The sequence below is a fragment of the Lepisosteus oculatus genome, chromosome 13 (assembly GCF_040954835.1).
Source record: "Lepisosteus oculatus isolate fLepOcu1 chromosome 13, fLepOcu1.hap2, whole genome shotgun sequence".
NCBI lineage: Eukaryota > Metazoa > Chordata > Actinopteri > Semionotiformes > Lepisosteidae > Lepisosteus > Lepisosteus oculatus.
Window position 1 is genome coordinate 26,318,551 of NC_090708.1, and position 24,006 is coordinate 26,342,556.

The 24,006-nt window shown below is 40.8% G+C and overlaps 1 protein-coding gene and 1 long non-coding RNA gene across 2 annotated transcripts; one reads left to right on the top strand and one right to left on the bottom strand.

Annotated features, from left to right (window-relative positions):
* Positions 1–5,351: 5,351 nt before the first annotated feature.
* On the bottom strand, positions 5,352–18,354 carry LOC107079183 (uncharacterized). The gene is made up of 6 exons (XR_011191435.1): positions 17,967–18,354; positions 13,821–13,886; positions 12,603–12,935; positions 8,363–8,650; positions 6,712–6,859; positions 5,352–5,909 (listed from the first exon to the last, which is right to left on the bottom strand). It is a non-coding gene; the product is annotated as an uncharacterized lncRNA (long non-coding RNA).
* A 198-nt stretch (positions 18,355–18,552) lies between these two features.
* LOC138242253 (uncharacterized) lies at positions 18,553–23,321 on the top strand. The gene is made up of 7 exons (XM_069197740.1): positions 18,553–18,579; positions 18,895–19,150; positions 20,299–20,601; positions 21,514–21,567; positions 21,925–22,026; positions 22,605–22,645; positions 22,970–23,321. The coding sequence occupies exons 1-7, from the start codon at positions 18,553–18,555 to the stop codon at positions 23,126–23,128; spliced, it is 942 nt and encodes a 313-aa protein (XP_069053841.1). The 3' UTR covers positions 23,129–23,321.
* Positions 23,322–24,006: the final 685 nt, after the last annotated feature.

Here is a 24,006-nt window from a genome sequence, read left to right on the forward strand (position 1 = left end):
ACTGGCCGTCATGTGATTGTCCGAGATGAGTCTGAGAATGTCCTGGAGGGGCCCCTTCTGGGCCCTGTGCTGCCTCTTTTATCTGGAGGAACTACGGTCGTTCTTGGTTGAAAGTTTGGCAGGCATTCGAGACCCACGTGGGGTTACCCTGCCCTACCAGTTCCTAATTGGCTGATTGAGTGGAGGATGAGTAACAATGCACTCTGACCTTAGGGTTGTAAACCTTGGGATGAGACTCTCCCTTGGAATCTCCCAGACAGTAAGGCACCAGAGATGACCATTCATTACAGTGGCTGGAGAATCTCAGCCTTGGGAGTTATCCTTATCCTTATCAGGAAACTCTATCAGACAGAAAAACACCTTAAACCTGAACCAAATGGAATGGCCTCTCTGTCTCCAGCACCACTGAGATGAGGCAGAGAGAGACTGGCAAGGAAGCAGCAAACTTCATTCCTGTATGATTAATAAGCCTTGACGCTACATGTGTAACATAAACAAACAAAATGTATTTTATCTCTTGACTAATAATGGGTGAATTTATATTTTTACGATATCTTGCTGAGCTGAAGTGACAATGGTATAGTACCAAGAAAAGCTTTGTGACCCGAGATGGATGAGAGTGTATTCTTGGGTCAAAATGTTATTAAATCTACATTTTAGGTCAAAAATGTTATTAGATCTTCATGAAAGTCTAATTAGAAAATACAAATAACCTGATTAAATATAATATAAGATATATTTGGATTTTTTTAATATCAAAAGGATTCAATTAGAATTTGAGTAGGTCAAGTAGGTACAGTAGCTGTGTCAGCATGTTTAGGTTGCAGTGGAACATGTAAAGGTTTATTCCATGCTGAAAGGAGAAGAAAAGAAAGACAATGTTTCAGCTGTGGAGCCTTCTTCGGGTGATATTTTGTGTGAATAAGGATGTGAGCCATTATATTCAGTAAATGACTACACCTCCTCCAGCATCAATGACTTCAGCTAATTGCTTACTGACACCGTCAGTCTCTTGCGTCAATTGTTTATGAATTCTGGCACATTGAAGAACTGCTACGGGTTGGTGACACTTCAGAGCTTCCTTGCATGAACAGTTTATTTCAGGTCTTGCCCTAACCATTTCAGTGGGCTATAGGTCCCACCATTGACCTGCCTGATCCAAAAGTTGTAGAGCTGCCCATATGTTTAGAATCAGTTTTGCTGCAAGACTGACTTTCAGCTCATCTTGAGCTGAGTTCACGAGGAATGACAACATCCAAGATGAAAGCGCCATGGAGTGAAATTGTGGCTAAACCCGCTTAGCTGAGGGCTGGCCTCCCGGCCATAGGACAAGGAGACCAGGACCCCCATGCAGGGTGACCAAGGGGCAGATGCAGAAGTGGAGATGGGGTGGAGGTGGGATGCAAGAGACATGCAAGAGAGATAGGGATCCTGTAGATATTTATAGCGTTTGGGAGTGGAATGGATTCTCAGGAGCGATTCCTAACTACTGACAGCTGTCTGATTGAGCTTGGCAGTTCTCATCCCTCCTGAACATTTGTTGTAAACTCTATGAATGGAAGACCCACCATTCTCCTCCAAAATTACCTGATGCAACACCTAGTTCATAGTACTGTCAGTGATGTTGAGCTGCCTAGGTCCTGAGGCAGCAAAGCAGCACGTATAGGCTGCAGAGAAACAGGAAAACGATTATTCCATGCTGAAAGGAAAAGATGTCAAACTGAAGTAGAATCTACAGCCCCAACGCTGTTTCTTTTCCTTTCAGAGTGGAATAAACCTTTATGTCCTAAGAAATTACCTTTACCTTTACCTTTACAGTGCCTTGCGAAAGTATTCGGCCCCCTTGAACTTTTCAACCTTTTGCCACATTTCAGGCTTCAAACATAAAGATATAAATTTTTTATTTTATGTGAAGAATCACCAACAAGTGGGACACAATTGTGAAGTGGAACGAAATCTATTGGATTTTTGAAACTTTTTTAACTAATAAAAAAATGAAAAGTGGGGCGTGCAAAATTATTCGGCCCCCTTGCGTTAATACTTTGTAGAGCCACCTTTTGCTGCGATTACAGCTGCAAGTCGCTTGGGGTATGTCTCTATCAGTTTTGCACATCGAGAGACTGAAATTCTTGCCCATTCTTCCTTGCAAAACAGCTCGAGCTCAGTGAGGTTGGATGGAGAGCGTTTGTGAACAGCAGTTTTCAGCTCTTTCCACAGATTCTCGATTGGATTCAGGTCTGGACTTTGACTTGGCCATTCAAACACCTGGATACGTTTATTTGTGAACCATTCCTTTGTAAATTTTGCTGTATGTTTGGGATCATTGTCTTGTTGGAAGATAAATCTCCGTCCCAGTTTCAGGTCTTTTGCAGACTCCAACAGGTTTTCATCCAGAATGGTCCTGTATTTGGCGGCATCCATCTTCCCCTCAATTTTAACCATCTTCCCTGTCCCTGCTGAAGAAAAGCAGGCCCAAACCATGATGCTGCCACCACCATGTTTGACAGTGGGGATGGTGTGTTGAGGGTGATGAGCTGTGTTGCTTTTACGCCAAACATATCGTTTTGCATTGTGGCCAAAAAGTTCGATTTTGGTTTCATCCGACCAGAGCACCTTCTTCCACATGTTTGGGGTGTCTCCCAGGTGGCTTGTGGCAAACTTTAGACGAGACTTTTTATGGATATCTTTGAGAAATGTCTTTCTTCTTGCCACTCTTCCATAAAGGCCAGATTTGTGCAGTGTAAGACTGATTGTTGTCCTATGGACAGACTCTCCCACCTCAGCTGTAGTTCTCTGCAGTTCATCCAGAGTGATCATGGGTCTCTTGGCTGCATCTCTGATCAGTCTTCTCCTTGTCTGAGTTGAAAGCTTAGAGGGACGGACAGGTCTTGGTAGATTTGCAGTGGTCTGATACTCCTTCCATTTCAAGATGATCGCTTGCACAGTGCTCCTTGGGATGTTTGAAGCTTGGGAAATCTTTTTGTATCCAAATCCGGCTTTAAACTTCTCCACAACAGTATTACGGACCTGCCTGGTGTGTTCCTTGGTATTCATGATGCTCTCTGCGCTTTCAACAGAACCTTGAGACTATCACAGAGCAAGTGCATTTATACAGAGACTTGATTACACACAGGTGGATTCTATTTATCACCATCAGTCATTTAGGACAACATTGGATCATTCAGAGATCCTCGCTGAACTTCTGGAGTGAGTTTGCTGCACTGAAAGTAAAGGGGCCGAATAATTTTGCACGCCCCACTTTTCATTTTTTTATTAGTTAAAAAAGTTTCAAAAATCCAATAGATTTCGTTCCACTTCACAATTGTGTCCCACTTGTTGGTGATTCTTCACATAAAATAAAAAAATTATATCTTTATGTTTGAAGCCTGAAATGTGGCAAAAGGTTGAAAAGTTCAAGGGGGCCGAATACTTTCGCAAGGCACTGTATGTCCTAAAAAATTTCAAATTACACACCAATGTCTGAGCAGCTGTCAAAATGTTTTGGTTAACTGTGCCATTAGCTCTCACATCTGCTGTTGTACTTCCCTCTAGTGGTTGTCTTATAGAAGTTCAACCTTCTTGAGTCGCACTCATCTGAGGCTCTACATGAGAGGGGGAACGAAAGGAGGGAATTATTGTCCATGGTGCATTGTGACAACCCTGGATTGCAGAGAGCACTGGGATTTAGGGATGGCCAACCCTGACCCCAAAAGCCAAGATCCAACAGGTTTTATCATGTCGTCAATTTCTAAATACAGGGAACAACATCCTTGTAACCATTAAAGCAGGTGAATTGTTTTGAATCGGGTAGTTACAGTGAGTAGTAAATTGAGTAGTTAAGAGGTCATTTGAAAAGCAGATCTCAAAACTCTAGCTCTGTAGCTCGTGAGGGCCAGTTGATTTGCTAAACTGAACAAAAATTAACACATGTAATCAAATCAAATCAAACTTTATTTATCAAATGCACAACAATACAGCGTACAGCAGTAGTTGCTGGCAATGAAATGTCTTTTCTGTGAGCTCACAAAAATCACAAGCATCACAGAAATCACAAAAAGCACAAAATTGAGGTTATGAAAATAAGGTTACATAATAATAGATGTAATAGAAACGGATTAAAACTCAATATGAGTAGAGCTGCTATGTGTCCATGGTGTATGCAGTGTATACAAATAATGCCGTTATGCTGAATACAGTGAAAACTGGATGTCCATGTAGCCATTACAAGTGATTTGCTGAAGGAGCTGCAGGTTGGCTATTTAGCAGTCTTATTGCCTGGAGGTAGAAGATGTTCCGTAGTCTGTTGGACTTGGACCAAATGCTTCGGTACCCTTTACCAGACGGTAGGAGGGAAAACAGTTTGTGACTGGGATGACTGGGGTCCTTGAGAATGGACCTGGCCTTCTTCAGACATCTAGCTGAGTAGATATCCTGGATGTTTGGTAGCTCACAGCCGGTAATGAGCTGCACTGACTTCACCACCCTCTGCAGTACTTTGTGATCCCGGGCATAGCAGTTCCCATACCAGGCAGTGATGCAACCAGTCAGGATGCTCTCAATAGTGCACCTGTAGAAGTTGGCCTGGATGTGATGGCATGCCAAACCTCTTTAGCCTACAGAGAAAGAATAGGCGCTGCCGTGCTTTGACCACAGTTTTGGTGTGGTGGGTCCAGGTTAAGTCCCCTGAGATGTTAACTCCCAGGAACTTAAAACTGCTGACCCTCTCCACTGCAGTCCCACTGATGTAGATACTGTAGGTGTATGATCTCCTCCCTGGTGTTTTCTATAGTCCACAATCATCTCCTTAATCTTACTGATGTTCAGAGAGAGGTTGTTCTCCTGGCACCATGCTGCCAGGGTTTCAACCTCCTCCCTGTACGCAGACTCTTCACCATCTTTGATCAGGCCGATGACTGTTGTATCATCCGCAAACTTAATGATGGGGTTTGAGTTATGCCTGGCGACACAATCATGAGTAAATAAGGAGTAGAGGACAGGGCTAAGCACACAGCCTTGGGGGGCTCCAGTGTTTAGAGTCAGGGTAGAGGATACAGTATGTTGGTGCCCACCCTCACCACCTGCGGACGTTCTGTCAAGAAGTCCAGGATCCAGTTACAGAGGGAGGTGTTCAGTCCCAGGTCCTGGAGCTTGATGACAAGCTTTGAGGGCACTATGGTATTGAACTTGAATATGTTCAAGTCTTCAGCAAATTGAAAAGTAAAGGAGTACGTGTAGGACTTTTTGGATCACGGAGCTGTAGGGTTGGGTGTATCTGCCCCTGCTGCTGAGTATGTGATCCAGTGCGCTAATGCGCTGTGACAATTGATAGTGCAAGGAAAACCAAACATGTATTGAATACATAAATCCAAAATTTATTTGATTCAGCCTAAAAGCTATAGTAATTGACAAAAGAACAGAAGAAAGATTACAAACGAGAGGTCATCTGGCCTGTTTCGTTGTTAGTAGTTAGCTAACTACTACGGATCTCATCAGCATCAACCACATGGCTGGGCAGCTTGTTCCACAATCCTAGAACTGTGTGGGTAAACAATTGTCAACAGTTCAAGTCAACAAGAAAAAAAGTAAAAATCAATGAAGTTTCAAAACGTGAAAGAGGTGTGAGTCCCACACCCGAAGAAGGCTTCACGGCCGAAACGTTGTGTTTTCTTTCTTCTTTTTTCAGCATGGAATAAACCTATTACTTGTTCATCTACAATGCATGTTTGCTTTGTTATGTACCTGAAAATTCTAATAAGACCTTTTCCAAATTTCTGTACTTTTCATCAGTTGTAAAAAGTAACGTTAGTACTGTCTCTGAAAAACAGAATTAGTGTGTTTAACCCATTTTATTTCTTCAGCCTGGACCTCTTCTTAGGTGTTCTTAGGTGTTCCTGACCTTCTTAGTTCTTCTGTAGAGAAAACAGAGGGAAAATCAGCTTTCTCTAAAATAATTACTCACCCAGAGCACACTGACACATAGATCTCTGTTAGCCTGGAGCTGGGAGATTAATTAAATAACTGAGGTGTGATCAGCACAGTCCCTGTCACTGTTCTGCAGGCAGGGTTTGGGTTCTTGTGCCTAACATCAAAGCAAAGGGACCAGGGCTCCTGTCTGTCTCAACAACAGCTGAACGCCGGAAAGATATGAACCAGTATGATGGGCAAGGCACACAGCTGTGTGTTGGAAACAAACGTATGGGAGGTGAAACCTAAGATCACAGCCTTTCTTTATTTAAGGAAATTGATCGCTTTAATCCTCCAGCCCCAAGGCTCTCCTGCAGTGGAGTTTCAGGCTGTGATCTACCTGGCTCTTTCTGAAGCCTGGGGACCTGCACTGTGACAGCGTACTGACACTTAGGGACTGAGCTGACACTGTGCTGCTCCACTGCCAGAAACACCAGGCCTCTGCTCCCATGTGACTGGCAAGCATCACAGGACAGCGAACAGGGCAATGAGATTCTGACAACATGTGGAGTGCGGAGTGAGATCATTTAATTTCACCACAGGGCTGTGTTACCTGTGCTCAGGAGGCACGAGCGCTTCAGTTCTCAGGTGCTCAGAGATTTTTCAGGACATTCATCAATCTCATCAGGATCCCATTGAAACACACCCACAATGTGCAGTCAGCACAGACACTGAGACACACATCACACACATATTAACAAACAGGGAAGCTTAGACACAAATATTTCATTAGGTCACTTCACTTACCTTCACTGGGCTATACCACATCGTCTGAATAACTCCCTCCTCTTCCACATAGCTACACCTATCAGAACAGCTAACAGAAAACCTCCAACTACTCCTCCGACCACCTGTGCAGTGTTGGTTCCAGCGTTTGTATCTTTCTGAATGCTGTCTGAAATGAAATTGAAATATCCGAGTCAAAATCACATGAGTTGAAGAAAGTACACCAAAGTGTGTATTTGACTCTGAACATAAATATAATAATAAATTCAATTATTTTTATCTTTATTAGTTGGCAGATTGGATACAAGTACGGACGTTTATGAGCAACAAGGAGAAAAATGCAAAATAGTACTGCATTTTAACAGAAAATGATTGTGTTTAGAAGAGATATTATTGCACAATATTGCCTACTGTATTAATCTTGCATTACATACAAAATAATATTGTCCTGTGCAAAGTAGCATTGACTTTAACAACAGAAGAATATTGTCAAACTCCTCTTTTTGGATAACAACATCGAAAGGAGCATGTGTCCTGTCTTTTGTATACATGATGTACAACACCGTGTCAGTTACCATTCCTGTGTTACATGCATATTGCTTTCGCCATTTCTGTAACAAGTAGAAATGACAGCTTTCTTAATGTGAAACTGCTGAAATAAGTGATGTACGTATGTTTTTGCCTACCCTTTTAAAATTGAATACAATTAGGATGACTTGACAGTCAGACTTGTTAAGTCAGAATTGTTAAGAAGTCTGTTTACTTTGAGACTTTTGTGTTTGTGTTGAACATCTTTAAAAAAAATGAGAGAGGAAATATTTTTTGCCAGCAGCCATATCACCCTGCAACTCACAGCTTGTAGACCACTGAAGCTCAACAGGCATGAGCCTGATAAATAGGATGGGAGACCCCCTCAGAAGTACTAAGATTGCTGCCAGAAGAGGTATTAGTGAGACCAGTAGGGGGCGCTCACCCCAAAGCCTGGATGGGTCCGAATGTCCCCGTATAGTGATGGGTACACTATACTATAAAAAGGCACTGTCCTTCAGATGAGATGTAAAACCAAGGTCGTGACTCTCTGTGGTCATTTAAAAATCCCAGGGTGTTTCTCAAAAAGAGTAGGTATGTTACCCCAGGTCCTGGCCAAATTTCCCATTGGCCTTTACCAATCTTGGCCTCCTAATAATCCTCCTATATAAATTGACTTCATCACTCTGTTCTCCTCTCCACTGATAGCTGGTGTGTGGTGAGCATTCTGGTGCATTTTGGCTGCCTTCACATCATCCAGGTGAGTCCCCATTACTTGTAAAGCGCTTTGAGTCCACAAAAGTGCTATATAAGTGTAAGGAGTTCTTCTTATTATTATTCTTATTATTCTTCTTATTATTATTATTACCATCCTGGATCTTCAAAATATCAGATTTTGGAGAATATTTTGTGTGAAGGTCCCATAAAACAAAAGTCTGAATTTCCCATCCACAGAATAATAGGATTTTGAATTTGAACAGATAGCTAATTATCCTAAAGTAACCTAGACTAGTGAAATAAGGAAGCTGGGGTAACTAGTGAATTATTGATCAACAGGCTGTTCTCTGAGCAGAAAGTCTCACAAGTTGAGCTATGTAGGTATATAATCTTAAATACAGTTACTTTACAATAATACAAAACTTACAGTAAATGACTGCAGAAGTCTTGTTCTCTTTGAGCCTGTGGTTTTCTATGGTACAGGACACAATGATCTCCTGAGTGACGTTGACAGTGAGGAGGCTTCTGACAGAGAACAGTTTAGTGTCAGGCTCCTGTGTGACAGTTGATCTCACTGTGTCCACAGGGGGGCATTCTCCGTTAATGAGCCAGTGGACTGTGGGCTTAGGGAAACCCTGTCCAGAGGAGCAGTTGAACTGGGCTTCACCTCCTTCTGTGACCCCATCTCTCTGCACCACTGGCTCTGTGTAATGAGCTGTTAAGAGAAAACCAACACTTTAAATAAGATGATGAAGGGAAATGCTATGCATATGTTAGAATGTGTAATTTTATTTCTTACTTATAATTTTGTGCTTTTAATTTTTTAAGAAATAAAATTTTCTCTAATGCCAATGCCCCTATTCGTGATCCATCCTCCACCTATTTTTCTTTCTAAGATGGTAACCCCCAAAAGCAGAACCCCAAGAACCCCAAGAATCCCACCAGATAGCAATAGGTAAGACACAGTCAGCAACATTGCTGATTGTGAATTTCTTGTTGTGATTGACTTTTGATGATGTCTACTGTCTCCAGTCCTGCCGATCAAGTATGGAGAAATACATAATTTACAGCAACAAGAAAGTAAAGGGCACTCTGAAGAAGCTATCAGCAAAGAGCGACCATGCTTTTAGCCAGCCAGTAGTACCAGCCAACCAAATCCACCTTTTCAATCTAGTGACATGTACTCACTCATGACATGTACTGCACCATGGTGTGAAGGCTCCAGGATGACAAATGGGAGAAGGCAAGTACAGTACCACCTTGTTCTAATTTTTGTGTTATTGACTCTGTGGCAGGGAAGCAGGAATAAAGAAGTGCTGAATGGAATCCAGACAGGAAGAGAGCCTGTTCCTAGCCTTAGCAAGAAAATTGCACCTCAGGGCACACAGAAGATCAGGTCTCACAGCTCTCTTCTCCCCAGAACAAACACAAAAGGCATATCTGAGATAAGAGAGATTTCTACCAAAGACGAGATCAGCCATGAGCTGCTGTTTATTCAAATTCACCTACTATTCAAGAACCCCCAGCACTCAGGCTTGACTGAAGGAGAACTCCCAGGAATAAATTCTGTTTTGATTCTCTTGAGGCACAGGGATCCAGATATGAATGTAGATATGATTCAGCAGAATGGCCACCAGGACTTTAAAAGAAAACTGAGAGGCGGAGATGAAATCCAGAAATAGTAGTCAGAAGGGAAGCCTTTGTCCAGGAGAGGGAGAGAGAGAGAGACAGACGCACAGAAATATACTAGCGCAAAGCAGGAAGTGTTGTTCACCAGGTAGTACCCAATACTGAGCAAGGTAACTACTGTATACTAAAGTATATATAATAAAGTATAAAGTATACAAAAGTATACTGTACCCTGCCCCCTGGTACAATGACCATCTGCGATCCATGAAGGCAGCCTCTCGCAAACTTGAGCGTAGGTGGCGTCTTTCTGGCCTAAATGTACATTATCAGGCTTGGAGAGATTACTTATCTGAATATAAGGTTACTATAGAGTCTGCTAGATCCACCTACTTCTCTCACATCATTAAAAATCACCAAAACAATCCCAGACATCTTTTCTCCACAATCAACAGACTGCTCAAGCCACTCTGCCCCGCAACATTACCAGCCTCATCACAACTTTGCAACACATTATTTTCTTTAGTTATAAGGTTGACAAGATACGGCATCACGTTCTCTCCACTACACATAATTTCCATACTTCCTCCCTCCTCATCCAACTTCTCTGGTTCCCTTCTCTCCAACTTCTCTCTTCTTGACTCAGCATCCCTCAATAAACTAGTTTCACACATGAAACCCACCAGATCTATTTTAGATGCCATTCCCACCACTTTATTTCAGTCCTGTTTCTGTCCCATTGTTCTCAATATTATACATGAATCCATGGGCACTGGCATTTTACCAACGGTCCTCAAAACTGCTGCCATTATCCCTGTGCCAAAAAAGCCTCATCTTCGCCCCATCTCCAACTTACCCTTTCTTGCTAAAATTCTAGAAAGTGCTGTCACAATTCAGTTACATAACCACCTTATGACAAACAACCTTTTCAAACCCCTCCAATCTGGATTCCATCAACTTCACAGAAACTGCCCTGGTCAAAGTCACTAACGATCTTCTTATAGCTTCTGATTCTGGTCCTCTTTCAATACTCATCCTTCTTGATCTCAGTGCTGGTTTTGACACTGTTGACCATAACATCTTACTTTCTCGTTTCTGACACTGCTCTCAAATGGTTCAAACCTTACCTCACTGATCACTGTCACTTTGTCTCTCTCAATGGGTACAGGTCTGAAATTGGTCTTGTTAAGTCTGGTGTTCCTCAGGGCTCAATACTGGGCCCCTTGCTCTTCAGCATTTACATGTTTCCACTTGATCACATGGCCTCAGCTTTCATTTTTACGCTGATGATACTCAGATATACATCCATACCAAACCTGACACTGATGTGGCTGTCTCTATTGTATCTAATTGCATCTCTGACATAAAAATTTGGATGACTCAAATTTCCTTCATCTTAACTGTGACAAGACCGAAGTCATGCTTATTGGCACACCCCATCAACTTCGTAAAGCCAGTCCTGTGACCCTATCTGTAGATGGTTCTGTACTTGAGCTTTAATCAAAATTGAAAAACCTTGGGGTTATATTCGATTCTGGCTTAACATTTGACCCACATGTGCACCTCAGAAATATCGCTAGACTACGCCCTATGCTATCACTAACTGTGGCTGAAAAGCTGATCAACACATTTGTGTTCTCTTGAATTGACTACTGTAATGCTCTTCTCACTGGGGTATCTAAATCTACTCTGAACAAACTGCAATATGTCCAAAATTCAGCAGCCAGAATCCTGACCAGGTCTAGTGCAAGTGTTCACATTACTCCTATCCTTGAGTCCTTGCACTGGCTTCCGGTCAAATTCCATGTAGACTTTAAAATCCTCATGCTCACTTATAAGGCTCTGCATGGCTTGGCACCTCAGTACCTGTCTGAACTATTATCGCCCTACTCCCCACCTAGCAACCTTCGCTCTTCTAATTTTGCTCTCCTTTCTGTCCCCCAAGCCCATCTACCTTGTATGGGTGACAGGGCCTTCTCCTGTTATGCCCCAAGCTCTCCCCAAGGATATCAGAGAGTCATCTTCTCTAAACTCCTTCAAATCCAGACTCAAAACCCTCTTCTTCAGAAAAACCTTTACTTAACTGGTTCCATTCTTCACCCCTCTGCTTTTCTTTGTACCACCATCCACGGTCTCCTCTGTATATTGTAATTGTGTATCTTGTGTATTCTTATTTATTGTTGTTGTTATCCTGTAAAGCGCATTGAGAAGTCACCTTTAAAGGCACTATATAAAATAAAGTTTATTATTATTATTATTATTATTATTATTATTATTATTATTATTATTATTACTAGGGAGTGGAGGTGTGGTGGTAAACGAGTGGTCTGATTGGTAATCTAATTCCAGATGGTTTATGCCTTCTCCTGTTGACTGAGGTGCCCTCTGCTGGTGGGAAGCCAATATTATAACAAACCAAAGCACAACTGGGTGCAATGTGAATGAACCATAGTTTCAAGTTTCAGAAAATAATCAATCAAGGATTTCTCATGGTACCATGGCTGGGATTCAGGAGCAAACTGGGTTGTTGTATCCATCTGTCTAAAGATGCTTTATTTGTCAGTACAATAATACAGTAGGTAGATTTCAAAACACATATTCAAAATATTTACTTTCAGTTGAGACATTTATCCACAAAGTATTCAAGCCAGACAATCCAGTTAATGTTGCTGTATATCTCAAAAGCACATAAAATCAGTGAAAAGTAAAAAAGGGAATGATTGCCACAGCCTATACAAAGTAGGATATTATTATCATAAAGTCAAATGTGCTATTGTTCATACTGATGGTGACAAAGAACAATCAGATTGAGAGATATTTTTCTCTTCTTCAAGTTGTATGAACGATTGTCATGAATTTGTAATCTCAGTCCTCACAAAAAACTTTAATTACCCTTACCTGATCAGACTGCTATGTACTGAGCTCTGAGCAGAGAGCAATGGATTGCCCTCTCACAGCTGGCTTAACAAAGCAACATTTTCAACACATATCTTCACTTTTCGTGACATTTTAGATTTTATGTTAATGTGAAGTTTTCTCACCTGCAGGTGTGAGGCAAACCTGATCCAAATGTACACTTGATTCAAGTCCATTCTGATGAAAAATACACTTATATATCCGTGCATCATCCATACTAATGTCAGAGAGTCTCAGTGAGAAATTGCCCATCTTTAGTGCTGTTAGGAAGAGTTGCGTTCTGTTGATATAGGTTTCGCCTTGTTTGTCCAGAGCATCTTTTCCATAGACAAAGCTGTGCACTATGACACTGTCTGATCTCCACTCAATGGCAATACTGCCTAGGTCCAGTTCACTTCCTTTTCTATAGACACAGGGAAGCACAGTGGATTCTCCCATGATTGCAATACAGTCCTTACCTGTTCAGGGATAACAAACAGTTTAGGAGTAAACACACATGAGCAGTGACAAAAAAAATGACTGCTTCAGGAATTTGAATGAAACTATACAGTAACACCAATTTCTCACCCTCCATTATTGACTTAAATTGAGCGTTCTAATTTTTACCATGTTTTTTTATTTGCCAAGACTTTAAGAAGACCAAGTTTTCTTTATCTTAGTTTTGTTCAATTGCAAATTTCTTTTCCTAGTTCAATTGTCTGTAGCTTAATGTTTTGAACTAATACACTTCACACTAAAACTAATGATTTACAACTAATGTAACAGACTACATTTTTTGTATGAGAAAGTTTAATGTAATGACTAATTCACTTAAATTGACCATTCAACAGAGAAAATCATCTCGATCGACTGGCTAATGAGGAAAGTTGACTGGGCCTGTGGTACTTTGTGTGGCCCCAGTCTCAGCAGATATGGAGCTATAGAGCTTTTTGCTGTACAGATTTTGTAAAGCAGTGACAATTTGTACACCCCTTTTAATAAATTTAGTTCTGCATTAATGGCAGCTCCACAGAGATGAGTGAAGAACTCTAGTCTTTTTCATTGACCCAATTCAGTCTAATTTGTACAGAGAAGAGCACTAGGTTTTTGTTCTTATTTAATTCCAGGTGTTCTTCACTCCACTGTGACAATGTCTTATTACAGAGTGTTTCCGACCTGATATATGCAAATAGTGGTAATTAACCCATGGAAGATCCCACCATTCAAATCCTGTTTGGATTATTTTACGACAACATAGAGGAATATTCCAATTGCAATTTCAATCAGTTCTATTTCAAAACGTTTTGATCCTATTAACAGCCTAGAATTTTAGTTTCTCAATGTGATCTCAGTGTAGGACTAACCTGCGCACATGCAGAGAGTTTTGTAGACCAGAAAAACTCCAATCTGCCAATGAAGATGCATTCTCACTGTGAAGAAACAGAACAGAATCAGATTTTAGTTAAGAGCAAAGAAAGAGACAGATTTCCCTTTTGTCCTCTTTCTGTCAACAATTGCAGAATACCATTTGTTATTTAAATGTACTAAATAAGTTTTAAAAAATCAAAAAGTTCACAGACCTCTGACAGACTGAATGAAACAAAAGCACTGGGCTCCGTGCTCTCTACTCATACATCAGGCAGATGAAGACATCTCTTGACCTGCTGGTTGGAGTAATTTGAAGTTGGCCTCTAAAGTCTCTCACTATCAGTTGATCCACTTCAGCTTTGTCCACAGAACTTTGTGGACAGTGGACCTGGATACCTGCTTCACATATTGTAGAAGAGTTTAGATCTGGCTGTACAGGAGGGCTGGTCTCCTCAACTATCTCTTCATGAGAATATCCCCCATTTGGTGTTTCTTCGAATGAATGACAGCTCCTTGCTAGATTGATGCAGAGATGGATTTGGCTGCCTGGTATTTTTTATTGGCTGAAAGCATGGTCATTCTCTCTTGACAGTGTCCTTACCTTCAGACTGCCCTGTCCTTTCCTTTTGCTGTAGATTTTGGATCTCTCTGTACTTGATCAACAGAACTGAGTACAGGGCTCTCTGAGGCTGGGGGAGGCACTAGACATCATCAAACATCTATGTCCCGATCGGCATCCCTCCTCTTAAAGGGTGCTCTGACCATTTCGTATTTTGGTTGATTTTGTGCACCTGCCCCCTGTTTAGTCTAACACTATTTAAGCCTTGCGCTCCCACTATTCCTGGCTCAGCCTTGGAATATGGATGCCCGGAAGCCCACCTACCAGTGAGTCCAGGAGAGACCCAATGGCATAGGCTTCATCATGGCATCCTGACCGTCCGACTCTGGGGCTCGGAGAGCCTGGCCTCGTTATCCTGTTTTATCTCCCTGGTTCCCTGTCCCTGTTCCGGATTCCGTTACCGATTTTAACTGTGTTTGTCTTGTCTTGGATAGATCCCCTGGTTTTTTACTCTGGACTGCGCCCCGGATTGCCCCTTTTGGACAGCCTCAACTTGTTTGACATCGCAACGCCCCCCGAGCACCAGATCACCATCATCACGACCCCCTGTCTGTCAACCCCGCCTGATCCTCTTTGTCTCCTCCCCTGATGTCCTTCTCCACTTACTTCTGGATTATACTGTCTGCATAGGGTCCTGAACTATGCTTCGCGGGAGCGAACGTTACAGTCAATCACAAAATGAAAATCACAATCAGCGATGTTACTGACTGTGTCCTACCTATTGCTATCCGGTGGGATTCTTACAGTCAATCACAAAATGAAAATCACAATCAGCGATGTGACTGACTGTGTCCTACCTATTGCTATCCGGTGGGATTCTTGACCCACACGGTGGTGGCTGACAGGACTGTAGTTAGAGTGGAGAAATGAGCGACACTGAAGCAAATGTAGTGCTGCCAACGACCAGCTCGAAGGATGATGACATCGTCGACAGAAAAGGTCATTCAACTTTGGTGATTTGGAGATATTTTGGCTTTTTACAATCAGACATAAAACAGAGCACTTTAAACTTTGCAGTCTGTCTGAGCCATCTTCTATGTATGTTTTATCACACTGCAGTATTTAATTTTTCTATTAAGATATTTATTTTGTAAATTTTACTCATGCATATTTTGACATAAAAAAGACTTGAATACTCTCTACCTCAGATTTGTTTAATGTTTCTGCTGTTTGGCAAGTGTTTGTTCTTAAAATAAAGAGTTGTTTAATTTACCAATTAACTGTCTGGTTTCTTCGACTTTCACTCAGGAGAAAAAATCTGCCTTTAAACTTGAAAGAAATAATAATTTGACATTTATCGTGATAATTATCGATATCGACTGATATGGAAATTTTTATCGTGATAATGTTTTTGGCCATATCGCCCAGCCCTATTCTCACATATGTATAACATCTACCTTCTTCATCTACCTTCTTCATCTTGTTTAAAGTTCAAAATTATTTTCTCTTAACAGCTCAACCAATTAGACCTCTGACAGAGGTCTCTGAATGCCTAAATATTTTATTATTATGCTCATTATTATTATTATGCACATAAATTCACAAGTCAGAAAGAACATTGCTCTTACAAATTGAAAATAGGCTTTAAAAGTGTTTTTATAGTCTGCTGACAATAGGATTAATCCACCCTTTCTGTTTGACAGACCTCACCTGTAATTCCTACACTTTTTCTACTCTTGATATGTCTGAATTCTAGAGCTGAGGGAAAGAGAGAACGCTGGTGTCTTCAGTTTTCTGGGAGATATTTTGCAAAAAACTTATTGATTGACACAGACTTTCCCGTGGTTCTTGCATCCCGACGTATACAACTCAAAAGTTCTTGAATGTGTTCTGTGCTGCATGCTGGTATAGCGGTTTGTGCGGCTGCCACACTGCACTTAGGTCACACGTTTAATTTCGAATTTGTGTGGAGTCTGAATCGTATACATGCTTGCGCCGGCTGCTGCTGTGCCGCCAGCTGTGTATGACGTCATCGCCAACTTGTCTCCCTTCTCCAACTGCCGCAGAAACGAATCACCTGGAGACTTAAAACACCTGGAGTCGGTTTACGATAACAACCGTTCCCGGTGTTCTTTAGAATAAATGCTCTGCGTCGACCGGAATCTCCGAATTATCCTTTGTGTGTACTGTAATGCTCCCAGATTCATCGGGGTATGCGCCCTCGCCGCTGCCGCCTTAGGTCGCCCACCCCCACCGCTGGGGACTCAAACCCGGGCCACCGGCGTCATTTAACGGGACCCAGCCACTTGAGCCAAAGGGAAATCTCCCGTCAGCCGGGCAGCTGCGGTCCCTGCTATTCACAGAGAAGGGTGGTGACGTCACCGCGCTGATAAGCCGCCTCGAACATCCAATGGAGGCTGTATGTGTTACAGTACTGTATGTGCGCTCTGTGATGAACTAGTGTCTCACTTTGTACACTGTGCTTTCAGACTCCCACGTTGCTCCATTCCTTGTCAGGAATCATCTGATAATGGATGGATATATTTGTTTAGGAATCAATTCTTTAATCACTAAAACGGCTTTAATATTTAAGTGCACCTTTTTTTTCAGATAATTTAATTCTACAAAGTAGGCTAAAATATTTTACTGACACACAGGTATCAAGGTAATTTGTTTTTTATTTAAGGTAATAGACATCATTCCTAAAATACTGTAGCGCCACGTATTTAGACATGTGCACGCATGGCGGGCTGAGAACAGCGCAGGGGCGGGACTAGTAGGGAGGAGGCTGGGAGACTGCCTCTTCCCTTCGTGTGTGTTGGTGAAGGTGCACCGCTGGAACCCCTGTCCTTGTGTGTGTGTACCTTTCCCGGTTCACGTTCAAGTTAATAAATGTGTTCAACCCTATTCACCGAGTCCCATGTCTGCTCCATTCCGTACCGAAACCCGAATTCGTTACAATACGTTTATTTGTTCTCATGTCTAAATGTAAAATTGTAAATTGTTTTGCTACAAGAGATCTGATCATTTAAATTGTCAAACGAAGCGAGTAGCCAAATCTAAGGCAGGTAGCCTACTTATAGGTCTGTTAACGTTTGGAAAAGGGGTAAAAATATATGTTTGTGGTGTTAATCTACGGTACGTCGTCCTCGAGGCCCAAGCATTAACTGCATGGTTACTGCATGGAGTAACATGGTGTTTCAGCTTTTCAGTTCCTCTTTCTGACGCCATAAGGTACATCATATGACAATACTTGTGTTGTAGTAACTCTTCTGTAGTAACTGGATCGCAGGCGCTGAATAAGTGCAAGATTTTATTTTTATCATTACACAGTCCCATAGTCATGCACAGCACTTTGGTCAATAGCATTTAATCGTTTTATACGGAATGCTTCAGATAAAACTGAATCACCTTCGTATAATTTCTGGCTAAGGCTGTTCTTGTGCTTAATTCTCGATCATAATTTCTGCTGTGCGAAGGATTCTTAGTCGTGTAACGTAAGACGTGTAACACACAGTCAAGTAACATAAGACATCTGTAAAAGAAACGGACTATTTATCAGATACAAGTGCGTTTTACTCACCTCATTTTGATTTAAGCTTATAAAGATTGCATTCTGCCCTTCACGTAAACCGAAAATGAAACGGGTGCTTTCCCTGCATCTTCTCATTGGATGAGTTACAGGAATTAAAAGAACCAGTCGCAATTTGTCAAAAACGAAACGTATTCCTTATTATTGTGAAGAATGAAATGATCTTAATCAGCTCATAGCGTTTATTAAAAAAAACTCTTTCGGCATGGGGGGTGATCGTTTTCCACCAATTTTGTCAGTCGGGCGTAACCCGTGGTGCTCTTTTGAACGTTTAATGTTACAGTATATGGCAGACATAGATCGCCGGACTGGAAACCTCGGAGGGGGGGAAGAATAGTAATCAACAGATGAATTGTTTAACTATGACCCATAGACAAAATAGGACAAGACCGAACAGGTAGAAGGTAACACTGATGTTGGAGGCTGGACATGAGGGGTTACAGTAATTGCATCACACTTTCGGTTTTAGTTCGCAGCTGCGCAGCAGACTGCAGACTAACTGATACGGCACTGTAGCAAATTCGGGTTACTGGGGTTTCTGCCGTTGCCACTCCCGCCCCATTTCGTTTCTCACCACATGGGGAATCGAACCCGGATCTCCAGCGTCCCTCAACAGGGATATTTTTTTCTCTTTTATTTATAAAAAAGGCAATAAAATATTTACATGGTTAAAAGCAAGAAAAAGATATACAACACATCGTTAAACAACATCCATATACAAAACATACAGTAGAACAAAAAACAAAGCAAACTAAGGAAAGAGAGACAACAAAACAAAATACATATAACAACCCATAAACATATGCATAAAATACATTCTATATTCAACATCTAGTCATCCATTCTGAAAGCAACCATTGAACCAACCCTCACCCTGCAGGCCTTCCTCCCTCAGGTCCACGAAGATGTTATTTTTTAGGAAGATCCTGCAGAAGTCAGCCATCCCCCTCTCAGCCCTGCAGTAAACCAGGCTGAGAGAGAAGCAGTCCTTCACCCTGGCGACGTACAGCCTGACAAGTCTGGCTTCAGGCCGTTGGACATCACTAGGTTCCTCCTCTCCCAGACAGCTGCCCTCACCAGGCCGAGACCCCCCCCGACCCACGGTATCCAAAGAGGATCAGAGCTAAAGAAGACCTTCCTTAGCGCAGGCGGCCAACCTCCCCATTATGCAGAAGGTGAGTGGAGGGAGGTGCCGTCACCACGCTGCGGCCAGCTCGTACAACCTGTTTGTGGGCTGTATTCGTTACAGTGCTATCTAGAGACCATCTCCAGCTCGGAGTTCAATTGCAACGAACGGAGACCTGATGAATTTGTGCTTAGTGCTCGGGGCACACCCCAGGAATTGAACCCACAGCCCCAGTGCTGCAAGGCAGCAATGTGATGTGGCCTGTGATGGACTGGTGTCCCGTCCACGGTGTATCCCGCCTTGTGGCCTTTTTCTGGCTCTGAAGAGAGATCCTGAAATGACGGACAAGACCTGTGCAAAAACAGGACATCTAAGAGTTTCCAAAACACTTTTCAATCCAGTTATTAATTTTGCAATTATTTTTACATACTTCATTTGAATGATTGAACACTTCAATTTAATATTTTGTACATACTGTAGCTTGGTACATTTTATTTGTATTTAAATTGTAAGGTCAAGCGGAATCATTTGAGGTCCAAAGTTAGGCCTGGGTTAAGTGAACACATCAACCAATCAACTAATCAGAAGATCAATTTCAGTTCTTGATGGGAATTTTCTGCTGCTTGGTAGAAGGATGAAGCCTCTGTCATAAAAAAAGCCCCCAACAAGTTATTGTTTTTTGTAGTTACTGGATTTGTGAAAGTTCTGATTAAACATGGGCCTTGGTTTTGTCTGTGAATGTAACTCTACACTGCTACAAGTGCAACATTTCAATAACACTTTGCACACTGCTCCTTGACTTGTAATTATATTAACAAAAAACACATTTGCACTAATGATCCTGAATTCCAAGGTCAATTCAAGCACACTTTGAGATGATTACTTTTATAATGCTATGCTTAATTGTCATCTGCTTAGTTAACTTCCGATGTGCTGTTTGATGACCCGTAAGGTACTGGAAGGGGGCCCGCGTGGTTAGTGTGTCAAATAAATACGGTCCATTTCCTGAAGCTGGAAACACAGTGGTATCAGTAGATCACGCTTAAAGACTCTGTGCAGTTGCAGACTAATTCACCATGATCAGGATCGTCTTGCTTTGTGCAAACTGCTTTAATTGTAAGTTCAATTATGGCTCTTTTTGTAATTATTAATAGTACGTGGAAGAATTTTCTGTTGTTAGACATTTGTGTCTTCCAGTTGTGCAGGTGTGTGCTGGACACAATGAGACAGTGCGGTGTGATCTATCCAGCCTTGAAGTTACCTGGTACAGACACAAGCCTGGTCAGTCCCCTCAGGCCATCCTAATTTACTCAAAGAACTCCGCTCTGCCTCCATCTTATTACAATGGATTCCTGCGCACAAAGTTCAAGGCTTCCAGTGAAGGAGGATCTCATATCCTGGTCATTGTTAATGTCACTGAGGACGACACAGCGACATACTACTGCAGCAAGGAGTGTGGGAAGGTGGAGATTGGGAATGGATCTCTGGTGACATTAATTGGTAAGATGACAGCAGGAATTAGATTAATTTAATTAATTTGTGTCTCATCAATAATAGTGAGTCACCGCTGTTCAACTAGAAGTGTGCCTTCTGACATGAGACTAAACCACTGACTGGAAAAAAAAGTACGTTTACAATAGCTTGTATATTGTATCTACTGTATGCAGAATTTAAAATAGTAAATTATGCAATCGTATATTTAATATACTATTTTAAAAAAAGTACAATTTCTTAATTGCAATCTGCAAAGAATAGCTGGAATGATATAGACGAATGCAGTGTTATCATTGTGTTATAAAAGTGCTGGCAAAAATAGGACTGCAGCTGGTGAATGTGCCTGATTATTGTCATATACTTGTACAGTAACAGTTTATTCATTGGCAATTTAAGTTTGTTCACAGTTTATGTGAAACACATCTATTCTTAAAGAATAGTAATCAGTCATTGTATCCTGTTTTAAAAGCTGGCTCAATGAGATCTGTTACAAAGAGGATTTATTTCTATGGAACAGGCACTCTGGAGTGATTCCATAGGAATTCCTTTTCTTAAATGTTTTGAAAATAAAATTGAATGTTATACTTATACCTGATTGTTTTTTACATCCAATCAAAGATTTAACTGTATTCTTATTTCAACTAGAAAATTGTAAAAAGGCATAAGTAAGTTTCTGCTTTTTGCTCAATGTCTGGCTGTTGGCTTTTTGTTTTGTTTTTTTGTATGATTTTCTAGGTTTTTTTTGTTGAGATTTTTCAAAGATTCTTAAATTACTTTAAAAAATTAAAACGCATCTGCAAAATAGAAATGAAATGAAATGAAAGTAACAGGTCCAAAGACAGTTCATGGGAAACAACTAGACATTAAACTTCATACTGACAAAGAAATGCTTAACTCAGGCTTCAAATACATTTACAGGTCAGAGTAACATCACCCAGAAGGACCATAACTGTAGCTGCACCAGTGTAAAAGGTAAAATGGTACCTCATGTTGGAAGTGAAAATCCATGTTTTCTTTCTAGGTATTTTTGGGAAATTGAACTTAGATGTGTTTTGTTGCTGTAATGAAATAAGATGTCTATTTATTGTAGATTTAAAGAACATCCTGTTAATCTGTCTGTAATCCCCAGATAAGAAACCAGCGAGAGCTATAAAACTTCCGTTTTTGTTGTAAGATAAAAATATTAATGATTTTAAAACTACAGCAAGGCCATTCAGCACATGTTTTTACACTCATTTTTTAAAGGAAGAAAATACACTCTCAGAAAACTCTACAGCATTGTATAAGGGACACATTCTGTCTTTAATCCTGGTGATTTGTCTTTTCTAGATTTATTTGTGGAAAGTTGCATCTATGGACTAATAGGATCATCACTGATCACAGCAGTGTGCAGTGGAGTTGGTGTATTTTGCTGTGTTAAGAAAAGAAAAGGTGATATTTCATTATTTACATTATATACATCTTATACTGAACTGTATTACATAGGCTGTAGCATTTTCTGTTTTAACAGAATTTTAAAATGATTGATGAACTGATAATTCACAATGGAAGGAATTTCAGTGAAGTTTACATATTTTGCTGTCTCATCACACTTTTCTGAAACCGTATTAAACTGTGGCTTTTGTTTCATACCATACCATAATAGTAACATGTACATGAATCTTAGTCACAGAAAGCTCTACTACAAAGCTGCATACAATGTTTAATGTGTTTCATATTTGCAGGTCGTATTCTTGCAAAATGCTACTCTGAGAGAACCGATCATGTGAAACAACAACCACGTTAATTCACATGTGGGCATATACTGTATAACAATTTTAAAGCTTTTTGAGGTAACAGGTGATAGGTTGGGCTAAAAAAAACACCTACCTGTATATCTGGTTGCTTTTCACAATTTTGTCACAAATACAAATGTTGTTTCTGCACCGCAGTTCTGCACTAATTTGTAGTTTTAAATGAATATTCCGAAAATATTTAAGAAGCTGATTCTCCTTTATAATTATTTATAGATAATTTTCCCCACCAAACTAAGACTGAATGTGAAGAGAAGGTAAGTGTGACAACCTACCTAGCTGTGACAATGCAGATTCATAGTATTAAGTATATTTGTTCATTTTTGTGCATTCTAGGTGTTTTCTGTTGGTGAATAGTTAAAGTTAGTCGCTGCACGTACTGTATAGTCTTGGTACTGGTCATTGGTACTGTACTGTCTTGGTCATAATGACTCATTGTAATCAGATTCATTTAATTTTTTTAAAGCTTCATACTGCAATAATGGAACAATTAAAGTTTTCAAAGAAAGGAGTGTGCTGCAGTGCTGTGTTGCTGACAGCAGTGCCCTGTGCTGCAGTAATATGTTGCTGGAATATCTTAGGGAGCCAGCATGGATGATGTCCAGTATGCTGCCCTGGAGCTCTCTGCCAAACCTTCCCAGAAGAAACAGAATAACCGGAAGAAGAGAGTGAAGGACATGGATGTTATTTACTCTGACATCAGCCATTCTCAGCCTCACAGGAGCCGCATGGAGGCCTGAGGAGCAACCAAGCCTGTGAGCCAAGGAATTCACCTGGTCAGGTTCAGTCTTTGTCTGGATGGAGTTTGCATGCTTGCTCTGATTTCCTTCCACTTACAAAGAGACAACTTTTTAACTGGATAGAAGGTACTGGATCTGTGGTTCATTGCGAACTTTATGCTACTGTACTTTTTCCAGTTCCTAATAAACTCCAGTTAATTTAAATTCTTTTTTGCTCTAGCGGTGTCTTAGTTTACACATTTTGCATTGTAGCAGAGACCCAATTATTTGCCCACTGATGTACGACAGTAAATCACAGAACAGTCTCATACACCAATCAATCATGTGTTATCAAAAAGCCATGTTCCCAGCTGAGGTTTTTAACAAACTCATCTAGATTTTTGTCAAACCCGTGAGCTTTAAGTGTTGCTTCGCAAATTTTACCAGTGTTTTGGATATAAACATCCAAAATATACTGTAGGTAAGTTTTAAACTTTTAGAAATACATTATCTTTTTGGGAATAAATACTTTACTGGTTGCAGTTTTACATTACTCTATATAATATATAATGGCAACAGATATTAATCAGCTTTGGCCATTTCACAGTGATGTGTGAGAATCGTCTAAAGAGATTTCTAATTTTGCTTTTTGTGCATTTAAAGTCAATATTAGCAGCCATGGATAGCTATTTTGACTACTTCAGTGTGGCATAGACAATTTTGACTAGTTCTAACTTGCTTATGTGTATATAATTTATACACACAAAAGGCCAAATAAGACATCTGTGAAATCAGTTCTCTCTGTTATGAAACTATCATTTAATATATTAATACTGTTCATGTACTGTGCTGTTCAAAACATCACTATTTGTTTTGTGTGGTTTGAGAAAAAAATGAAA